At 37.4% G+C, this 23491-nt stretch overlaps 1 protein-coding gene across 7 annotated transcripts in view; it reads left to right on the plus strand.

The window, feature by feature from the left end:
* Nucleotides 1–23491, plus strand: part of LOC149802529 (uncharacterized) — a 33228-nt gene that overhangs the window by 5276 nt on the left and 4461 nt on the right. For 3 of the 7 annotated variants that reach the window (XM_089951768.1, XM_089951769.1, XM_089951767.1), the window contains 3 exons: nt 9024–9092; nt 14475–14588; nt 19856–19941. In XM_089951768.1, the coding sequence (XP_089807894.1) occupies nt 9048–9092; nt 14475–14588; nt 19856–19941 (245 nt within the window). In that variant the 5' untranslated portion in view covers nt 9024–9047. The remainder of the gene's footprint in view (nt 1–9023; nt 9093–14474; nt 14589–19855; nt 19942–23491) is intronic. The other 4 variants (XM_089951772.1, XM_089951771.1, XM_089951770.1 and 1 more) reach the window with 3 other exon arrangements.

Genomic DNA, 23491 nt, shown 5'->3' on the forward strand with positions numbered 1-23491 from the left:
AACTCAGACTACTAAGTGCCTTTCCCAGAGACACAATGAGACGGCTAACCCAGATTCTCCTGGTTGGCTATTGAACCAACAAAGCTACAGCAGCACACTATATGAATCATAAATAAAAGTGCCATTATAACAAACGAGATTCACATTCTCATGCCAAATTATATACAGTGCATACAAGTTTAATGAATCATTGACAGTAATGGATCATTTTCACACTTATCAGTGTTTTTTTTTGCCATTACTAAATTTACCAGGATAATTATGGTGCAGTCATTTTACTCATTTACCATAATTACCTGACTAATAACAAAAGTTTTAATAACGAAGATGCTTCCAGTCTTTTGTAAGTCTGTCGACTGAACTCACATTCTGCTGATTTTAGCCTCTATCTAAAAATTATTTCCAAAAATTGCTGAAAAATCAAAAAAGTTGCACATTTAAAACATAAATATATTATTGTTAAAATCTTATATTTTGGAGAGATACATTTTTTATAATAAAAACTGCAATAAAAGTCTAGGAAATGACATGAATGTACATATGACAATAACAGATAAGTCTTTATCTTGTTTGTAAATAAGTGAAAAGTTTATAGATACGTTTCTGTTTAAAACTGCCCCCCTCATGTGACTGCTAAAAAAGAAAGAAAAAAATAGTCACTGCCACTTTGTGAAACTGTTTTCTCATGCTGTACAAAGATAAAATGTTTTTGATTGTTTTGCTTTATCTCCAGTCCTTGTTTAAAATGAGATGTGATTTAAAACAGCATTTTCAATCCTGTGTTTCCGTACAGCCAGTTTCATGGTGGTTTGCTGTAAATACAACCCGCATGCTCACTCCAGCTAAAACGAGTGAGCTATTTTAAGATGTACCTCAAGTGTGCACCTTGACATGTACTCCATTTATCCTGTACTGTCAAGTGTAATAGTGTAATGTCTTTAAAACAGTACCCATTAAAATTGATACTGTCAAGTGTAATCGTGTAATGTCTTTAAAACAGTACTCATTAGAATTGATACTGTTCTTTTAATCATTTTATTTTGTGAACAGTTTTGCATCAGAAGTTCAGAGATAATTTTCAATCCAAAACATGTGTAGCATGTTAAAAAATCATTGTAATACCATTTATAAAAAGAAACTTATCTGTTACTGTTGTCAAGCTGTAATTGCTGCATGGTTGCCCAGACAGGTTATGAAATTAAATGTAAGTATTTACATATTACAATTGTTTTTAAAATTTCATACCTAGTCATTCTTTGAAGTGGTAATGTGGGCACCTGAAAACACACTCTCTCCTCAGTACTCAAATATAGAGTCCTGTGGGATCAGATATCATAATTCCCTTTTTTTGCAATAACTTGCTGTTTGCTGTCAGTATGTTTCATTATTAAGCTCTGCTGGATTGATGACTTTCAACTCTTCCAGACATCTGCTCTCATATGCAGTGCTATTTGTTGCACTTGCTCTTTTTTTTAGATGATGGTTGGTTGTCTTTTTTTTGTTTATATAAAGGTAATTTTTGGGGTGGAATTTCATTCTCTTATTTCTGTATTGAACTGATTGTGCTACTTGCCCATCATTTATAGACAATGCTATTAAAGATAATAGACTGTGTTTTTTAAATGCATCTTTGATGTTTTCCAGAAACATCACTTAAGAGTATGACCACAGGTTTGGTACCAGAAGATTACAACTAGTAATGATGATGGGATGGTTGTATCCTCATATTACAGTCCAACCTAGTGGTCACCTGCCCATAGGGACCACCTTTTTTTGTCCAGTGACCTGGTGGACTAGTGGTCATCTTCCCATAGGGACTGCCATTTTTGAGTCCAGTCAGCTAATGCGGTAGTGGTCACCTGCATATAGAGTCTGCCACTTTACAGTCCATTGACATAATGGGCTAGTGGTCACCTGGCTATAGAGATCACCATTCTTGAATCCAGTGACCTAGTGGACTAGTGTTCACCTGCCCATAGGGACTGCCATTATTAAATCCAGTGATCTAATGGTCTGATGGTCACCTGCCTATAGGGACCACCATTTTTGAATCCAGTGACCTAGTGGGCTAGTGGTCACCTGCCCATAGAGACTGCCAATTTTTAATCTAGTGGACTAGTGGCCACTGTTTTTGAGTCCATTGACCTAGTGGGCTAGTGTCCACCTGCTATTTGAGACCACCATTTTTGAGTCCTGTGACCTAGTAGACATGGGGCTACCTGCCCATAGAGACCACTGTTTTTCATTGTCATGTCCTAGTGAGCTAGTGGCCGCTGCCCCATAAAGACCACCATTTTCCAGTCCACTTGAAATATGTGTGTAGTTTGCTCTATATATGTATATAGTGATTGTGACCAGCTCAATACAACCTGCAGCCACAATGTTTATGTCCTCAGCTATCTGAATCATTCACCATCATTGAAAGATATAATCTCATTGTTTATTTCATATATGCTTGTATCTTTTTATCCATCACTCTAATTTCTAATCAATCCATCTTTACCTATGTCAGTTTTATTCTAATGACATAATTTATATGTAGTAGCATTTTACATCATCAACTCAGAAGAATAGTCTATCCATCCATCCATCTGTATTCTGTTCTATATTTTGCATCATGAAATATTTTCAGATCCAGTTACATGACCCATACATAAGTGCAATTTGATAATGGTTAAAGACTGCATTTCCTTCATTCCTTTTTGTAATGCCTTGATTTCATGCCTATAATTTATTTAAAAACAAGAGCTGTCTGATTGATGTACAGTTTGATAAGATTAGAAGAGATATATCTGTTGCCATAATAGTAAAAAAAGTTTAAGCTTTACTTTCATATTATTGGAAGTCACATTTGTTGACCGCTCTGGTGGCCTAGTGGTTAGAGCGTCTGTCTCAGATGCAGGAGGACGTGGCTTTGATCCCCAGCTGAGTCATACCAAAGACTTATAAAAAAATGGTACTAACAGCTGCCTCACTTGGCACTCAGCATTAAGAGGTTAGTGTTAGGACTGGTCGGCTTGGTGTCAGGATAATGTGCTGGGTGGGACATCATGCTACATGTCTGCGGCATGATGCCCCAGTGCTAGACATCACTATAAGCTGCCACACTGCAGACATCATAGCGATATGACTGAAAAATTGTTAAAGCTACATTAAAAATCCAAATCACACACACACACACACATGTTGTCTTTAGTTTTCTGTACACTAAGTACTTTTGTTTTGTAGTTGTGTGTACTTAGATTGAGCTCTTGCTTGCCTGAAATTCTTACATTTTGTTATATGCACTCTGATATAGGCATGCTTTGTCTTAATTGAACTCCCTACTGTGTCAAGTTTTGTGTAATAATTAACAATTTAAATATGTTCTTTGCTGTGTTTTCATGTTTCTACTACTAAAACTTTTATTTTTATGTGAAATTTATGACCGTGTCCTTTTTTCCTTCTGTATGGTTATGTTTATGCTATTTAGTCTAGCATGTTTAACTTCTGCATGTAATTTTGAATAAAACATCATTTATGTGTGTTTATTTCTCTGCATGTACATTTAGGCTTTTTTGTGACATTTAGTTAGGCAACTAGATGTTAAATTTACCTTTATTGTTAAATACAAATTTTAATTTATATCTGAAAGAAATCTTAAAGTTAATTTTTATTTAATTAATATTGTCAATGAATGACTCAAAGGAACTAATGTCTCTTACTAGTAATATGATAAACCAATTTTAGCTCATATTGCCTATAGCTATCTTTTGGCACAAATGGGTACATAGAGAGGGATAGATGGTGTGAAAATCTCTGGCTAAACTTTGATCTTATTTTGAATGCTATACAAGCTGTGTGGTGGAGTACACTGTACTCAGTTACATTATACTCTGGGATAAAATCCCAATGCTCCCTCCTCTGCTTGTACTCATATAACTATGGCACTAAAGTACTTCTTCTCATAAAGGTGTTCATAATTTGCCTGTACAATTATACAAATGTGGAGTACATCAGAAATTAGGCTGTTCATTTTGTGAGACTTAACTCCATAATATTTTAAATTAAAAATTACATTTTAAAAGTGTACTAAATTAACCTTAAATTATAATGTAGGTATTGGACAATTCCTAAAGATGACAGGGAAATATGTCCTGATGAAAGTCATCAACAACTGCTCATCTAAGCCAATATTGACTGCTCAAACTAGATCAACACACATTTATGTATTTCAGAAAGGAATTTCTTGTTGTTTTGGAGTTAATTTTAATTTTTCAGTACATAATAGGCTGGTGACCAGTAAGAACCACTGACCCATGGGGCAGCTTATGGCAAGCTTTCTCACATAACCACATTAGCCTGGCCTAAGACTCGAAGCCATGTGAACAGAGGTGAGATGGCCGAGATCGCTTGAGGCAAGCATTTTTGACCACTCAACCACCTGTGCCCCATTTGGCATGAAGTAAACAAAACTTTTTAGAAATCAGCAGATCTGGTGCATTATTTCTGCTTTTACCACCAATGACAAGTAGTTTAACAGAATGGTTTTAGTGTCAATGACAATTAGTTGCTGATCAGAAAAGTTTAATACAAGTGTAGATGTAAAATGGTTGCAGCATCAAATTAGAAATAGAATATCAACTTCCAGTTACTTTTTGTTTAAATTAATCTGGTGATTGACTCTCTTTGCACCTTTCTTTAATCGAACTGTGGAAGCAATTTAACATATCTTTGTCTATGTTCCTGCTGACATTAATTTTTTGTTTTTGTTGCCTTACTACTTTTGGACAAGAAAGGACCATACTTGAAATTGGTTCCAATGAAAAGTGCATTATACTGGGATTATTAGGAAAGGATTAGCTGCCAAATGAAATTATTACTCAAGCTAATTGGCATGTACAATGCATTGGTCTTAATAAAAAAGACAACTCGTATGCTCCATTAGTGGCCTTTAAAGGATTTATACAGTGTTGAAAACTATATTTTTTATTTGACAAATATGAATTTGATTAGTTTCAAACATCATTTAATGCATTCAAAATACTAAATTTTTAACACTGGTTTCTTTCGAGTTTCAAGTATTGATTTGTATCCTTAAATATATATCCTGGATGTGGCATGGCAATCGTATGACTCAATGATATATAGAATGTATAGCACCTGAAACATTCACATCATTATTTATTGTTTTCCTTTCCTTTTTCCTCCTCTTATTTCCTTTGCAATTTTTCCTTTTCTTTTATAGTAACTGTTTTCATTTTTCATCTAATTAAAAAGTTGTTGAGGTATTGTTTCCATGTTTTGGGTATAGAGTATTACTTGTTTGTGCCATTTACTGTAAATGGTGCTCAACAATATTTTCTTCAGACATATGCAGTTCAAGTGACTTTTACAAAACATTCACGTGTCCAGATTCAAATTACACTTGCGCCCCACCATTGTTTTGTTGTTATTTTAACACAGTGCATTAAAACGTATGGGAAAAATTACCATATCGCTGATTTTGCCCATGAAATAATAGTTTGGATGACTTAGTTTATTGAGTATTTAAAAATTCATCAAATTTGTACAGGTTGAGGTTCATAGATTTCTCTTATAACTAAGGGGTAAAATGGTGAGAGAATCACCCATGTTTTCCTCAACAGAAAACTTATCAAGTCAGTTTATAGCTGGTGATAAATCACTACAGATTTCACAAGTCAGACTTTTTGTTGATTATAATTGTCTTTCATAGGACCATTATTTTGTTATTAAAATCATAGCAATATTTTTCTTTTTCACAATTTATTTAGAAACAGATGTCACAACCACGTCAATTTAAAGCCAATCTCTTCTGATTTTATTGCACTATGATACCCCTAGGTTAAATTTGACATTATACAGTGATGTCTTAATGTAATGCCCATATCATTCAGGACATCATACAGTGATGTCATAATGTAATGTTTATGTCATTCAGGATGTCATACAGTGATGTCATACTGTAATGCCCATATCATTCAGGACATCATACAGTGATGCATAATGTGATGTTCATGTCATTCAGGACATCATACAGTGATGTCATAATGTAATGTCCATTATCATTCAGGACATCATACAGTGATGTCATAATGTAATGTTTATGTCATTCAGGACACCATACAGTGATGTCATAATGTAAATCCCATATCATTCAGGACATCATACAGTGATGTCATAATGTAATGTTCATGTCATTCAGGACATCATACAGTGATGTCATAATGTAATGCCCATATCATTCAGGACATCATACAGTGATGTCATAATGTAATGTTTATGTCATTCAGGGCACCACACAGTGATGTCATAATGTAATGCCCATATCATTCAGGACATCATACAGTGATGTCATAATTTAATGTTCATGTCATTCAGGACATCATACAGTGATGTCATAATTTAATGTTCATGTCATTCAGGACACCATACACTGATGTCATAATGTAATGCCCATATCATTCAGGACACCATAAAGTGATGTCATAATGTAATGTTCATATCATTCAGGACATCATACAGTGATGTCATAATGTAATGTTTATGCCATTCAGGGCACCATACAGTGATGTCATAATGTAATGCCCATATCATTCAGGACTGTCCGCCACCATACATTGACATCATAATGTAATACTCATGTCATTCAGGACATCATACAATGATGTCATACTGTAATGTTCATGTCATTTAGGACATCATTCAGTGATTTCATAATGTATTTCCTATGTTATTCAGGACGTCGTACAGTGATGTCATAATGTAATGCCCATATCATTTAGGGCACCATACTGCATCACTGTATGATGTCCTTCAGTACATCATGCCATAATGTAATACTCATGTCATTCAGTGCATCATGCAGTGATGCCATAATGTAACAGTCATGTCATTCATTATTTCATACTAGTGTTGTTCCAGTTATTGATTATAATAGATCATCAGTTGGTAAAGGAAGAGTACCTCTTTTTAGTCACATGCAAAACACAAAGGTTAGTAAAACTTCTTTGGAAATGGTAAGCTAAATTGGGCTTCCAATCCATTAAGTTGATCTGAATTGTTTATTCCCTTTACAACTTTCAAATATAAAACCATACCATATTCTGTAGCTGCAAAATTTTATAATTATAGTCATGACTACATGATTAAGCTGTACAATATTTGAGTTAATACATTTTGATGCTTTCAATTGAAATGTAATTTTTTTAAATAGAATTTGTAAATAATGACAAGGAAGAAAAATATGTCCTTCTCTACTTTAAATTATAGACACATCACATGTGAATGAAATGGTTTTGGGGATTGCAAGAGTATATCAGTTACACAAGACTTAACAGCCATAAAAAGTTGCTTTCGTTTAACAAAATTGTAGAACAAAAATAACAAAACAATAGAATTTTTTAATATTTTTTATTAGGTTAAAATATACATATCATTACTCCTGTACATTTGTTAATGTTTTGAACTCTTGATCAATAATATAACTGTATAACAAACAAAACTTAAAATTCGCTCTTAGTGACTGATTATAATTGATTATCAGTTGGTTAGGTGGTGCTCTACAGTTTCATATTTTGCATAGGCTTAGAATTTTAAAGAAAAATAATTTCCCCGGCTTTCCTCACTGGTTATACTGGCTATTTAAAAAGATGTGGTATATCTTAGGTATAGTTCAAAGAACCTTTAATTCCCTTTATTTTGGTGTATGATTGATGGGTGTAATATGGGTTATAGTGTATACAGCTTAGCCTTACTCCAGATGTCCACCTTTCAAAAAAGTGCTTGGTCATTTTCACTTCCTGAACTTTAGAGAAAGATCCGATAACTTTTTTTTACATTTTATATATTTGGTAATTCATTCATTGCACTTTCAGAAGCTGGTATTGTCTAGTCTGGCAAAATTAATTTTCCCTATTTTAATAGCTGCTAAGGATAGTGTACTTTAGACAAATTCAGGCTGATTTTTGGAGCACAAGGGAGCAGTCCTTTTAGTTAGCAGTGTGCATTTCCATAAGTACAATATCCAAAGAAATTTCAGCCACATTAAATTAACATAGAGGTATGCCAACATTCTTGCCACTGTGCACATTTTAAATGCAAACAACTTCACATTACGTACATCACTCTCTCAAAAGTATATAATAACTGATGAGTGCCCCCTTAAGTGGAATCGATTATAGATAATGAAATTCTGACTGATTCCCATCAGTAGTACATCATACAGTGATATCATAATATAATGATCATATCATTCAGTACATCATACAGTGATATCATAATATAATGATCATGTCATTCAGTACATCATAAAGTGATATCATTTTTTTATATTTTTGAGTTCAGTGCTTTATGGCACTGGAACACATGTAGGATATTCAGTGCTGGGGCAATTAGATTAAAGTGTTTGCCCAAGGACACACCATGGTAGCAGACCCTGGCTGTTTTGATAGTAGGATTTAAACCTGAACCCTTCCTGTTGCTAGTCTCGCACACTAACCACAGAACTACTGTGGGTCAGCCAGTGATATCATAATTTAATGCTCATGTCATTCAGTACCTCATATGCAATAAGTATTGATTTTACAAAGACAGACACCACACTGGTGGCCTAGTGGTCAGAGCATCTGTGTCAGATGCAGGAGGTTATGGGTTTGAACCCGAGCCAAGTCATACCAAAGACTTATAAAAATGGTACTAGCAGGTGCCTCTCTAGACACTCAGAATTAAGAGGTTAGTGTTAGGACTGGTTGGCCTGGTGCCAGGATAGTGTGACTCGGTGGGACATCATGCTACATGTCTGCGGCATGATGCCCCAGTGCTAGACATCACTATAAGCTGTCACACTGAAGACATCATTGCGATATGACTGAAAAATTGTTAAAGGTACATTGAAAATCCAAATCACACACACACACACACACACACACACACACACACACACCACCTTAATGGTACTGAATACCATTGTATCATGATCTGCTGATTTTTTACTTTTAGTCATTTTGCATGATTGATTTCAGATCCTAAAAAATAATAAAGTGTGGATGGTACTGCATAAGAAGTCACTGAATTACTACAAAGAAAATAGGGTAAGTTTTCTCTGTACATTTTGTATCAGAGATATTTTGACTGAATATCGATCTTCCCAAAGTATTGTCCAAAAAGTCATTTCAGCAGAATGTAAGTGCTATAAAAAAATTGGAACTTTGTCATGTTATTTTACTTGCTTTCGTTCAAGAATTTAGTTGAAAAGAAAGAGAATCTTTCCAGTGCTTATAGTTCTAGTATAGGTCTAGACAAATATTTGCCCATTTTCTATTATTTGGAATATGTTATTGAATTCATGTATTCATAATGTAATATTATGGGATATAAAACTGACTTGGATAATTTATCATGTCAGAGAGAGTAGTGAAGAAGAATGGAAATAAATTAGAAAAATTCAGTTTTAATTAATGAAGTAACGCTGCAGAAAAATTGGTTTTCTTAATCAATGTTTAGCATTATTCTCAGCATTTGTTGACGTTTTAGCAATATGAGGTAAGTCACCAAGACTAAAACAAATGCTTAAATAATATTAATAATAATAATAATAATAATAATAATAATAACAACAACAACAATAATAATAGTAATAATAATAAACTTCATTTATAAAATGTAACTCATTGAATGTGATAAACATGCTTCGAAGCCTCTGTTTACAAAGCATGATTAATCATAAAAAATATAACAAAGCAAGCACAGTTCATTTAACCCTTCAGGTAAAGAAGTGTCACACATACTTAAATACAACCTGACTGAAACCTGACAAAGTACATTTGTATAATTTGTCATACATACCTACACAAATTTATATTGTACTTGACATTGATAGATAATACATGTGTAACCCAATCCATTTATTTACTGGTAATCAGATAAAATATGACATCTGCCTTCTTTTTCCCTGTGACAGATTTATTGCTAACCAAAAACAAACATTTGTAGTGAAAATAGTTTGAAACAACATACAGAATTTGTTTTCTGAGACAACAGCTGATGCTCGGTAACCTACACAAAGTATTAGTTTACATCTTCAGGCACAAAGGTGTAGCTATTCTCCTACATTTTTTTGTTGCCATAATCTGAATAATTATTGCATTTAGAGATCTAAATATGTTTTGGCCAATAAACTTGTCTTGTAATGAAATTGTTAGTTTGAATCTACAATGATAACTCAATTGGATTAAAATCAGATCTTCACTGTTATACATGAAGATCTGACAGTGACCACTTAAGGGTCATGTTCTGGTAACTTATGTTATTATCATAATCACTAATTTTATCAACCAATCAAATGAAATCTTTTTATATTTTTGCATTTTGAGATTGTGTAGTGTGGATAAAGAGCACGAGTGTGTACTGAATGATTTGATTCACATTTCAGATTTTTGAAAGCTGCATTTCCATTGGCTAATTCAAAGGTCACCAGAACATGACCCTTAAGCTGTCATCATCAGATCTTCACATAGGACAGTGGAGATCTGATAACCATGTCAATGCTAGTTATTGTAACAGATTTATAATTGTAGATTATATGGTATCCACAGATGTAGTACAATGCAAGTATTTTGGGAAACAAATGTTTGCAAGACTTGTGAGCAAATTGGAAACTACAATATAAATTTGCATATAACTTTGATCCAACAATAAACCACACAGACCCTGATATTCCATGTCATCATGGACCAGCAGTTAATGGTGTTTGTTGTGTGTTTCCACTGATTAGGAACAAAGTAAGTCCTGCTCTGCCATCACATAATGCACCAGCAGATCAGGGTTAGCAGCTGGGATGGGGGTGGGGGTGGAGCATACCACATTATGGGACCTGAGGAGATTTAGCTCACTGAGGAGATCCACTTATCACAGTGTGATAATGCATGGCCACTCATCAAAGGGTCCACTGCAGGGGGATTGCCCAGAAACTCTTGAGTCATAACAGCACTTTCCAGACAGACTGGTTATACTTGTCTATCATTCAGAAAAAGCTAGCACCAGAACATCCAAGTCACGATTGCATGGACAAATGAACAGCAGGTGCTTGTGCAAAATGACATCATTGAGATAACCATCGCCTCTGCCAAGCAGGCCATAACAGGCCAAGACTAGTGTCTTAGCTATGCCAGCATTGTGCACAGCTCCCAATGGTTTGCCATGAAAAATGCATGCAAGGTGTGGATTATTGATGACCACTTTCAGTGGTCCAGTCTCTTGTATCTAGACATGTCCCATGTGGAGTACCTGTCTCAACTTAAGTAAATAGCTACACCACAAGTTGTAGGGCTGTTGCTGAGTGAGCACCTACTGAGCAGAAATTCACAGGACTGTCCAAAAGAAGCTTGTTAAATAGAGGCAGCAGGGTAATGCCCATGGTCACATTGTAGCCCATGCAGCCCATCTCAAGATTGATTATGTGCTGCACCTTAAGCAACAGCATAGCAAGTGTTGCACCACCTGCAAAATCAAAATGCTGTGGGCCATTGAGTCAAAGAAACATGCAGCAGTTTAGTGGAGACTGCCTTTGCAACAAACAGGGACCTTCCCATAATGGTGGGTGCCATCTTCACCTTGCCTACCATGCATGTTGTGCTTGGTCAAGGGTTCTGACATCACAGCAATAAACTCCTTGGCTTATGTGAACCTTCAGTAGTTTGGGACACATTATTGGCTTCTGCTTGTAGATACATGCCAACACAGTGCCACCTCCAGCCTTGGCACCTAACCTGGCCCTGGTGCAGCAAAGGAATGGATGAGAAAAGCATCTTGATGTTAGGTTGGGATGTTTAAAAATGCTAGCAGAAAGAGTATTGGTGGCTCTGCCTGGAATTATCAAGTCAGTCTTGATATTCTTGCTGATGAGTAACACCAGAGTAATGTGTAATCAATATGATCATATTCAGACATGTGCTGATTTATTCTAACAGTGATGAAAGCCCCAGTTGGAACTACGACCCTGAACCTAAACTCTGAGACTTTTATACCCCTTCTTTTGACCAGCAAGCATAGAAAACATTTCTTTATTATTGGTGGCCTTGCGGTAGATGGAGTTATTTACAAAAACGTTTCAAAGCATTCAGAGTTGTTTTGTACAGCACATAGACAAGGAGTTTATCTGAAGAATTATGGGGCATACACATCTGCATGCCATTAGTATATCTGAAGAATTATGGATATACACATATGCGTGCCATTAGTATATCTGAAGAATTATGGGGCATACACATCTGCATGCCATTAGTTTATCTGAAGAATTATGGGGCATACACATCTGCATGCCATTATGGGGCATACACATCTGCATGCCATTATGGGGCATACACATATGCATGCCATTATGGGGCATACTCATCTGCATGCCATTAGTTTATCTGAAGACTTATGGATATACACATATGCATGCCATTAGTTTATCTGAAGAATTATGGGGCATACACATTTGCATGCCATTAGTTTATCTGAAGAATTATGGGGCATACACATATGCATGCCATTAGTTTATCTGAAGAATTATGGGGCATACACATCTGCATGCCATTATGGGGCATACACATCTGCATGCCATTATGGGGCATACACATATGCATGCCATTATGGGGCATACACATCTGCATGCCATTATGGGGCATACACATCTGCATGCCATTATGGGGCATACACATATGCATGCCATTATTGGGCATACACATCTGCATGCCATTATGGGGCATACACATCTGCATGCCATTAGTTTATCTGAAGACTTATGGATATACACATATGCATGCCATTAGTTTATCTGAAGAATTATGGGGCATACACATTTGCATGCCATTATGGGGCATACACATTTGCATGCCATTATGGGGCATACACATCTGCATGCCATTAGTATATCTGAAGAATTATGGGGCATACACATTTGCATGCCATTAGTTTATCTGAAGAATTATGGGGCATACACATATGCATGCCATTAGTTTATCTGAAGAATTATGGGGCATACACATCTGCATGCCATTATGGGGCATACACATCTGCATGCCATTATGGGGCATACACATATGCATGCCATTATGGGGCATACACATCTGCATGCCATTATGGGGCATACACATCTGCATGCCATTATGGGGCATACACATATGTATGCCATTATTGGGCATACACATCTGCATGCCATTATGGGGCATACACATCTGCATGCCATTAGTTTATCTGAAGACTTATGGATATACACATATGCATGCCATTAGTTTATCTGAAGAATTATGGGGCATACACATTTGCATGCCATTATGGGGCATACACATCTGCATGCCATTAGTATATCTGAAGAATTATGGGGCATACACATTTGCATGCCATTAGTTTATCTGAAGAATTATGGGGCATACACATATGCATGTCGTTAGTTTATCTGAAGAATTATGGGGCATACACATCTGCATGCCATTATGGGGCATACACATCTGCATGCCATTATGGGGCATACACATATGCATGCCATTATGGGGCATACACATCTGCATGCCATTATGGGGCATACACATCTGCATGCCATTATGGGGCATGCACATATGCATGCCATTATTGGGCATACACATCTGCATGCCATTATGGGGCATACACATCTGCATGCCATTAGTATATCTGAAGACTTATGGGGCATACACATCTGCATGCCATTAGTTTATCTGAAGATTTATGGGGCATACACATCTGCATGCCATTAGTTTTTCTGAAGACTTATGGGGGATACACATCTGCATGCCATTAGTATATCTGAAGAATTATGGGGCATACACATATGCATGCCATTAGTATATCTGAAGAATTCTGGGGGATACACATCTGCATGCCATTAGTATATCTGAAGACTTATGGGGTATACACATCTGCATGCCATTAGTATATCTGAAGAATTATGGATATACACATCTGCATGCCATTAGTATATCTGAAGAATTATGGGGCATACACAGCTGCATGCCATTATGGGGCATACACATCTGCATGCCATTAGTTTTGCAGCACACATTGAAAAATGCATCACATCTGATTCAGTAACTTGTATGGATCTCAAGTTCCTGCCACTTCTGAATGGCATCAAAAGACAGGCTTTTTGTGTGGGTCTCTGCTGGCCTTCATTTGAAATGTGGCCTTGCATGCAATACTGCATGCCCAAGAGTCTCCTAAACTCCTGCTGAATCCCCTCTGGTCCTGTAATTTCGTATGCTTCCCCCACTCTCAGCTGAGCTTATATTGTTTGTACTGATTAGTCCTTACAAATAAGCATAGACCCAAATCAGCCAACCGGTGCATTGTGTGTTGTTTGCTGTTGGATCAGACTTGTATGTGTTTACATTAAGTTCTGCAAAATCTTGCTTTAGCTTTTATTATTTTTAAAAAAATTGTATCTACTATACATAAAATATTCAGAGATCTTTCAGAGATCTTCCTGTATTGGGTCCATTGATCTGAGTGAGGTCCAGACTGTAAGAGCACTTCCAGAAAAGGGAGGGACTCGGTTTGAAATCAACACAGGGACTAGGTCATTCATATTTGTAAGTGCTGCTTAAATGACTTTTGTTTAGCAGTTACATATTTGAAATACTGGAGCTAAATAAATAGTCTTTGTCATATAACAGTGGTGGATATCACAAGTGTCTTTGTCATATAACACTGGTGGATATCACAGGTGTCTTTGTCATATAACAGTAATAGATATCACAAGTGTCATTGTCATATAACAGTGGTGGATATCACAAGTGCCTGTCATATAACAATGGTGGATATCACATGTGTCTCATATAATAGTGATGGATATCACAAGTGTCATTGTCATATAACTGATGAATATCACAAATATCTTTGTCATATAACAGTGATGGATATCACAAGTGTCTTTGTCACATAACAGTGGTGGATATCACAAGTGTATGTCATATAACAGTGATGGATATCACAAGTGTCTTTGTCATATAACAGTGGTGGATATCACAAGTGTATGTCATGTAACAGTGATGGATATCACAAGTGTCTTTGTGACATTACTAACTACCACATTAACAGGAAAGACATCATTGCACTGTTGTCAGTAATTTTAACTGATATCTCTTTCATTCATGGACTTAAATTTGTTAGAGTTTTAAAATGTAAGAACAGGTCCTGAACTAACTTAATGAGATAAATGGTATAGTCTTGCATGTGTAATCCATGATCTGTACATGCATTAGTCATCAACATTTTTCATAAACAACCCAACAGAGTTTGACCAGATTTAATGGAAAGTATGTTGGTATGAAGGTTTATCATGTTTTATCAATAATATTTATCCACTGCTCCAGTGGCTTAAGTGGTCAGAGCATCTGCCTCGGACATGGGAGGTTGCAGGTTTGAATTCCAGCCAAGTTATACAAATGGTACTAAAATTGCATTGCTAGACACTGAGCATTAAGAGGTTCATGTTAGGACTAGCATGCCTGGTGTCAGGATAATACGACTGGGTGGTACATGGTGTTATATGTCTGCGGCATGATGCCCCAGTGCTAGACAAGTGTGTGCAAGGTACTTGAAAGCTTGTATAAACCAGCTCTAGTTTTTGTACAAGGTTCTTAAAAGTTTGTACAAACCAGCTCTGATTTTTGTGTAAGGTACTTCAAAACTTGTATGAACCAGCTCTGATTTTTGTACAAGGTACTTGAAAATTTGTACAAACCAGCTCTGTAAGCTTATATAAATGATGCAGATCTGCTGTCCTATATGGTTCTTGTTACTAAAATTAAAAACCATTTAATGACCTTTTACTTAAAACTTTTTGGGCAGAATTTGATCAAATTTTCAGGTAGTTATCCTGATTTGAAGGCCTCAAAATCTTACAAAAACCATTAAATGTGAGTGAAGATAGTAAGAAAATTTTGACAGAACACACCTTTAACTCATAAATTTTGACAGAACACACTTTTAGCTCACAAATTTTGACAGAACATACCCTTAACTCATAAATGTTGACAGAACACACCCGTAACTCACAAATTTTGACAGAACACACTTTTAACACCCAGATTTTGACAGAACACACCTGTAACTCACACATTTTGACAGAACACACCTTTAAAATCCATATTTTGACAGAACATGCATTTAACACCCCGATTTCAGTGCAAACTGCTCTTGCATTGGGTTTCTATGTAGATGTCAGCCAAATGAATGACCTCAAGACATGGCACCCATAAGGCATTTATGGCCTCAGTTGTGTCAATGTACTCCATGAATTCTTGTTGCGGCATGTCAAAGAAAATGGTTATTATGAACTCTGTGACACCATACCCCTACACATTCAAGCAACTGTTTGTACAAACTGCTGAGGCTGGTCACCCACCTTGGTCAGAGAATAGGATGATGAAGCCAGGTCCACATCAAGGCACACATTACATCAACGCAGACAGTAGCCAGAGAATAGGCTGATGAAGCCAGGTCCACATCAAGGCACACATTAACGCATGACCTCAAGGCAGACGGTAGCCAGAGAATAGGCTAATGAAGGCAGGTCCACATCAAGGCACACTGGCCACAGGAACCACAGGCAACCAACTCTTTTGAGACACCCTTGTTTTGTATGAAAAGCATCTCACATGTTCATTGGTATATCCATTGGCCATGTGCATGTCTAAATCCTGTTCATGTCTGCAGTCATGCTCTTGGAATATGGTGGAGGTGTCTTGAGGAGGTCAGTAGCCTCAGGGCAGCATGGGGCAGTGGTGGCAGACAGCACAATGAAGTTCAAGACAACTTCCCAACCATACCCAGTGCTGCCACGATCTGTATGAGGGCTTCATCTTTGGTGTGGGTGATTAACCTGTTGTTTTGCTGCCATGCTGAGGATCAGGGTGACATGTGCCATCTGCGCATTTGCCTGGATCTTGTTCTGGGCCCCAAAAGACACCTATGAGCTTATGATGGCGATGGCCAGCATACAATTGATCAACCAGCAGTTGTAGGTGCTTTTGTCCAAGGAGTGACGTGTGATACAGCATATCCTTTTTAAAACAGAAATGCTTTCTGACATGGGTGAGCGTAGGCTTGTCATTGTTCAGCCAAGGTGGTCAAAAGTGAGACACAGTTGTTGTTGTAAGAATAGTCAGGTGTGGGCCACTCTGGAGGTGACACCAGCTGCAGCTGCAGCATAAGCTCAATTATCACAGGTTCGCTACAGCTGTGCTCAGAGTGACACTTCTGCTCAATGTCTGTCTGGCCAGCAGCCTCATCCCACTCAGCAGGAATCAGTACACACCAACGTTGAGCTGGCACAGGAACTTCTGCAAAAGCAACCAACATGTTTTGCCAGCTATGCCCATACATCATTGCCCTTGGGGCTGCCAGACTGTCCACCATGGATTTGTTGGGCAACAACACTTTCTAATTTTTGGAAGCCAAAATTGGTCAGGTTGGCCAAGGTACCAGTTGCCTGTGCATCAGCATTGAGGCACTAACACCAGATGCATCTGCCCAGTCAATTCTGATGCACATTTGGCCAAGAAGCTCTTGTATTCAATGACAGCTGCCTGGCTGCTGCTCTCATTCTAGGTCCACAGATCTTTGTTTGTGTGAATTGACAAACTTGAGGGACTTGTTGCTAGCCTGTGTAGTCCCTGAACAACATCTACACATTTATGGCAAGTTCTTCCATGTTGCTGGTGCAGAAGGTCTCACCTGCTGCTGGCATACGTCACCCCATGTATGTCCATGGCTGAAGAACACGCAAGCAGTGGTGCCTTTTTGTGCTCATGGCTGATGTGCTTGTATACCATTTGGCCAAAGTTCTTGTTTCAGGCATAGTGGGTTATGTTGGCTTCCCCATCCAGTCTAGCCAGCAGGAGCAGGTCCACACTATGCAGCCTTACCTTTTCGCTAACAATGAACCGGTAGAGGTCATTTTCCCAGCTAAAATCATTGACAACAATGTCCAGATTGAGTTACTTGAATGTGTTGACACATGGACCTTCACTAGGAAGTCGACAAGCCCCAAACTTCAATTTACCTAGGTGCTACTTGTCAGGCCAGTAGTCATGTTTGTCATTCTGGGGTGTGTATAGCAGACAGAGGATAGCCCACTCAAAGCAGCAGTCGTTCTTGATATTAATGATGGAGTGGGGTGCTGTGCATTTGGGCATCAAAATATAGCTCTTCCCATGCAATGGGCAGTACAGCAAAACATGGAGCTTGAGTTTCACGCACCTTTCAAAGTGCCAGCTCGAGCCCTTGCATATGTAGCCCATGATATGCACCTGGACTGCAGTATCAGGCTCTATCTTGATGGCAGTATGGCTGTGGAAGTGGATTGTGACCTGGAAGTCCTCTTCTTGTGAATGACTAGGCACAGCCTTATCGGTCAGGGCCATCAGCATGAGAGAGAACTACACACCAACAAGCCACTCTGTGCATCAGGGACCACGGCATCCAAAGAGGCAATTGCATCTGTCTTGAGACTATGGAAGGCACGACTATGGAAGGCACCAGTGTGTGGTAGTCTTTCATTGTCATGGTGCCAGTGCCCTTTTGCTTCACCAGTGGTGGTGGGTATTGCTTGTGCACCTTGGCGTGGTGCCTTTCAACACTAGGTATTTAAGCAAGCTTGCTGGTCCTAGGGGCCAGCATGGTCCTGTTGTGCATGAGGGCTGGCAGTGGCCCCCAGGCTCTCAGGTGTTGTCAACTTGCCTCCACCAGTGCTTCACACTTTTTGGGGGATGGTTATCATCACAGTGTCCTGTGTGTATATATTTTTTTCTGTATAATCTCTAAGTGGAAGAAGTATCAGCTGAGAGCATTTGTGTATATACAAATCCTGCTATAATCTTTGAGTGAAAAATGGCAGCTGTGCAGGTGTGCATTATCCTATGCCTGTATTGATCTCTAAATGTGCTTGCTATCAGTGCACCATCCTGCCCAAGGTGGTCTATTTTTCAGCTTGCGTCCTGGTATGCCATGCCACCGGCTGGGCAAACACCTCTGTGTAGATTTTTCTGGTCTTCTTTTCTTTAAGCACTAGCTTCATGAACATGAAGCCATCACAATCACAATCCTGTGTCCTACTCGAATGCCTGCACTACACCTCCAGCAGGGATGAAACTCCCCCCCCCCCCCCATCCACATACTAGTCATTGTGTTTGATGCAGTATTTACCCATGCAGGGTCTATAACACCCCACCCCACCCCACCCTGCCCGCATCCCTGGTCTGACCAGTTTCAGTTACATGCTCTTCCTTGGCCCTGGCCTAGTGTTACACTGTGTAGACTTTGCAAAATATTTGCTTTAATGCATATAGTTTGCCAGGCAGTGGCATATGTTTTGGGGCCATATGTTAGCCACCGCAGTTATATTAGTCACCATAGGTTTTCTTGATCCATTTCCCATGCTAGTAGCCAGGGCCCTCTCTGGCCATTTTGTTTGCTAGTTGCCATGAGCTTCCTTCATCTTGATCCAAGCACCAGCTGCCCAGTCAGGCATCTACCCTCACCACTAGTCTGAAACACCTGGCTAGGCCCAAACCATTTTCTGGGCCTTGCATTGTTACTAGTTACAAACATGATGGTAGGGTGAAGCCAAACCACCATTTTACATCTGCTGAGGATGTTGAATTAATGCAGAAATTATTTCTTATCACAAGAGTTCAAATTACAAGTCAGGAAAGTCTTGTCATAAAATGTAAATTATACATAGTTTATACATTTATAGAAAAAAATATTTAATTTTCAGTTGATCTCACCATATAGAGTAACACTCCATAGTGTAGTGTTGTCTTGGTGTTAAATTTACCATATTCGTTTCCAGGTAGCAGATTCCAGTGAGAAGTGTAAGGAGTGGGTGAACCAGATACATAAGGCATGGGCTGTTGAAGTTACACAGGGGGATGATAGGTAGGCTATTGTACTTGAATTTCTGTGTTTTACTTGGAAATTTGCTAAGCATTCTGTGTTAGGTATAAAATTACAGTTGACAAGGCATACAGTCACTTTCTGTGTTTCATTTTTCTATACAGAAAAATAATCGGTGCAGTGAGATAAGAAAGAATCCTGGTTAAGATAACTGATAAAAGTTCTTAACACAACAACATTATTTCTTAACACATTATTTCTTATTTCTTAACACGCTAACATTATTTCTGTTGTGAACAAATTCAACTTGGGTTAAGAAATTAGCATATTTTTTTGCATCATGATGTCAGATGTCAGTATCACTGTAACAGAAATAAAAAAAGTGGTTTATGCACTATAACATTAGTATTATGTAACAGACAGGGACCAACTGTTGTGGATACATAACACATTGGATAAGGAGGATGCCTATCAACTTGATGTCTAATTAAGTTCAGTGATCGACTTCACTGACTGAAATAACAAAAATCATTGCTCACTTATAACATTAATTCTATCTCACAGACCAGGTCCAGGACCAAGCATTGTGGATTGATTGCACATCAAGAAAAGAAAAAGCCTATTAATTTTGGGGTCATCAAGCCTATTGATTTTGGGGTCATCAAGCCTATTGATTTTGGGGTCATCAAGGCTGTTGATTTTGGGGTCATCAAGCCTATTGATTTTGGGGTCATCAAACCTATTAATTTTGGAGTCATCAAGCCTATTGATTTTGGGGTCATAAAGCCTATTGATTTTGGAGTCATCAAGCCTATTGATTTTGGGGTCATCGAGCCTATTGATTTTGGGGTCATAAGATCAAGATCATTGTCACTGAAAGAAGAAAAATGATGTAACATTTCAGTTCCATTCAATATATCTTCACCAAAGTTTATGGATGACTTGTGTATGAGGTAAGAAAAAAGTCAATTGATTTGGGTCACTGTGACTGAAATAAATAAGTATGGTCTCTTCACAATAGCTTAAGCTCTACATGATAGACCTGGACTAAACCTTGTGGCTTGCACCTGGAATAAAGAAGAAGCTTATTGACACTGTGAGACAAAAGGTTAAAGATCAAGATCACTATGACTGAAAGAAGAAAAATACCTTTTACATAACAGTTTTAATTCTAGACTATGTACCAAAGGTCATGGAGGATTTGTACTCATGGCATGGAAAAGGCCTTGGCTTGGAGCCTACAGTTTAGCATTATAAAATATTATGGTTTATAGCACACAATACTATTTGTCTCATCATTTCTTCTTTAAGTACATTACCCAGTCATAATACCTTAGCAAAACTACTACTACCTCACAAATCCAGTCCTCTCAGGCTAACAACTTTTAGTTAAAAGCTAAAAGCTATCTGCCCACCTAGGTGGCTGTTGGGCAAGAGTGATCTCCCCTTGATACAGGGATTGGCACCAAATCCCAAGACTATAGGATTTTAAAGAAAAAGAATTTCCCCGGCTTTCCTCACTGGTTATACTGGTTATTTAAAAAAGACCTTGTATATCTTAGGTATAATTCAAAGAACCTTTAATTCCCTTTATTTTGGTATATGATTGATGGGTGTAATATGGGTTATAGAGTATACAGCTTGGCCTTACTCCAGATGTGCACCTTCAAAAAAGTGCTAGCTCCACTTGGTCATTTTCACTTCCTGAACTTCAGAGGTAAATTGTATAAAAAGAGTCGATAACTTTTTTTACATTTTATATATTTGGTAATTCATTCATTGCATTTTCAGAAGCTGGTATTGTCTAGTCCGCAAAATTCATTTTCCCTATTTTAATAGCTGCTATGGATAGTGTACTTTAGACTAATTCAGGCTGATTTTTTAGCACAAGGGAGCAGTAATTTTAGTTAGCAGTATGTTTAAATCATGTACAATTTCCAAAAGTACAATATCCAAAGAAATATCATCCACATTACATTAATGTAGCATAGAGGTATGCCAACATTCTCTCCATTGTGCATGTTTAAATGCAAACAACTTCACCTTACATACGTCACTCTCTCAAAAGTACATAATAACTGGTGAGCACCCCCATATCAGTTATTTACTGCTTCTGCATTTGTGAAGAGCACATTCTGGTCATGAGAGACCATGCAAAGGCCAGGATCTACTTGAAAGATATACCATTAAATGTTGGAGAAATTCTTTTCTTCTAAGGAAATTATACTCCATATGTATTTCTAATTTTTTCTCTTGCTGATAAAATAAATGCCTTTTAGTATTTCTAATTTTTTCTCTTGCTATGCTGATAAAATAAATGCCTTTTAGTATTTCTAATTTTTTCTCTTGCTATGCTGATAAAATAAATGCCTTTTAGTATTTCTAATTTTTTCTCTTGCTATGCTGATAAAATAAATGCCTTTTAGTATTTCTAATTTTTTCTCTTGCTATGCTGATAAAATAAATGCCTTTTAGTATTTCTAATTTTTTCTCTTGCTATGCTGATAAAATAAATGCCTTTTAGTATTTCTAATTTTTTCTCTTGCTATGCTGATAAAATAAATGCCTTTTAGTATTTCTAATTTTTTCTCTTGCTATGCTGATAAAATAAATGCCTTTTAGTATTTCTAATTTTTTCTCTTGCTATGCTGATAAAATAAATGCCTTTTAGTATTTTCTACCACTTTGTTGTCACACATTTAGGTACTTCATTGAGTAGCCTATGCAACTTAAAAATAAATTTGTGCTATAATTATTTGTTATGTGTGTGCAAGTGGTTATAGAAAACTCTTAATATATGTGTAATTCCACTATGAACAGGTTTATACATTTGAGTTTTCTATACCAAGGCATTCTTAGCATCTGAGTGCCAGGCTTCAGTGATTTTACTTGTAAGCCATCCTTGAGCCTTCCAACACCTGCAAGAGCATGATTGACCCACCTTGCTTACAAGACCTGTTTCTTCATTTGCATTATCTACAGAAGGCAGAATCAGCAAAATATATGCCTTTTTAGTAGACCGGAATTACATGGAGTTCTGACAGTACGTCATTTTCACTCATGATGGTACTCTGTTTCATTGCCAAGAACAGGCTCCCATCCACGGGTAATCAGATTTTTGTAATGAAATCACTGGACACCAGTTCAGGACCAGCTACAAGATCTAGTACAAAACATTGAGATGGTATCTTAAAATGACAGAGCTTGTTGCGTTGAGGGAAATATCACACTATTTTTACCTCTCTAACAGGAACAGGAAGATATATCAGCACAGACCTTTCATCCTGGATTAAATAGGTTATTCACTTTGCATATTGAGAAATAACTCCAGCTCAAATAAATTCATTACACATTTTGGCTCACAAGGTTAGAGAGTTGCCACAAGCATAGACTTTGGCTGGAACTGTTCTCTAACATTCATTTTCCAGGCCATGGGATGGAGATCAGAGTTGACATTCTTCAGTTTTTATCTAAGAATCTTTCATCCTAAAGGGCTCAACTACATTTCATCAGACCTATAGCAGTAATGCAATGGTTCAACTACATCTCATCAGACCTATAGCCAGTACACAACAGGTTACCTTTCCAGGTC

This window comes from Sinohyriopsis cumingii, chromosome 3 (genome assembly GCF_028554795.1).
Source record: "Sinohyriopsis cumingii isolate HCF-2022 chromosome 3, ASM2855479v2, whole genome shotgun sequence".
Classification (NCBI taxonomy): Eukaryota; Metazoa; Mollusca; class Bivalvia; order Unionida; family Unionidae; genus Sinohyriopsis; species Sinohyriopsis cumingii.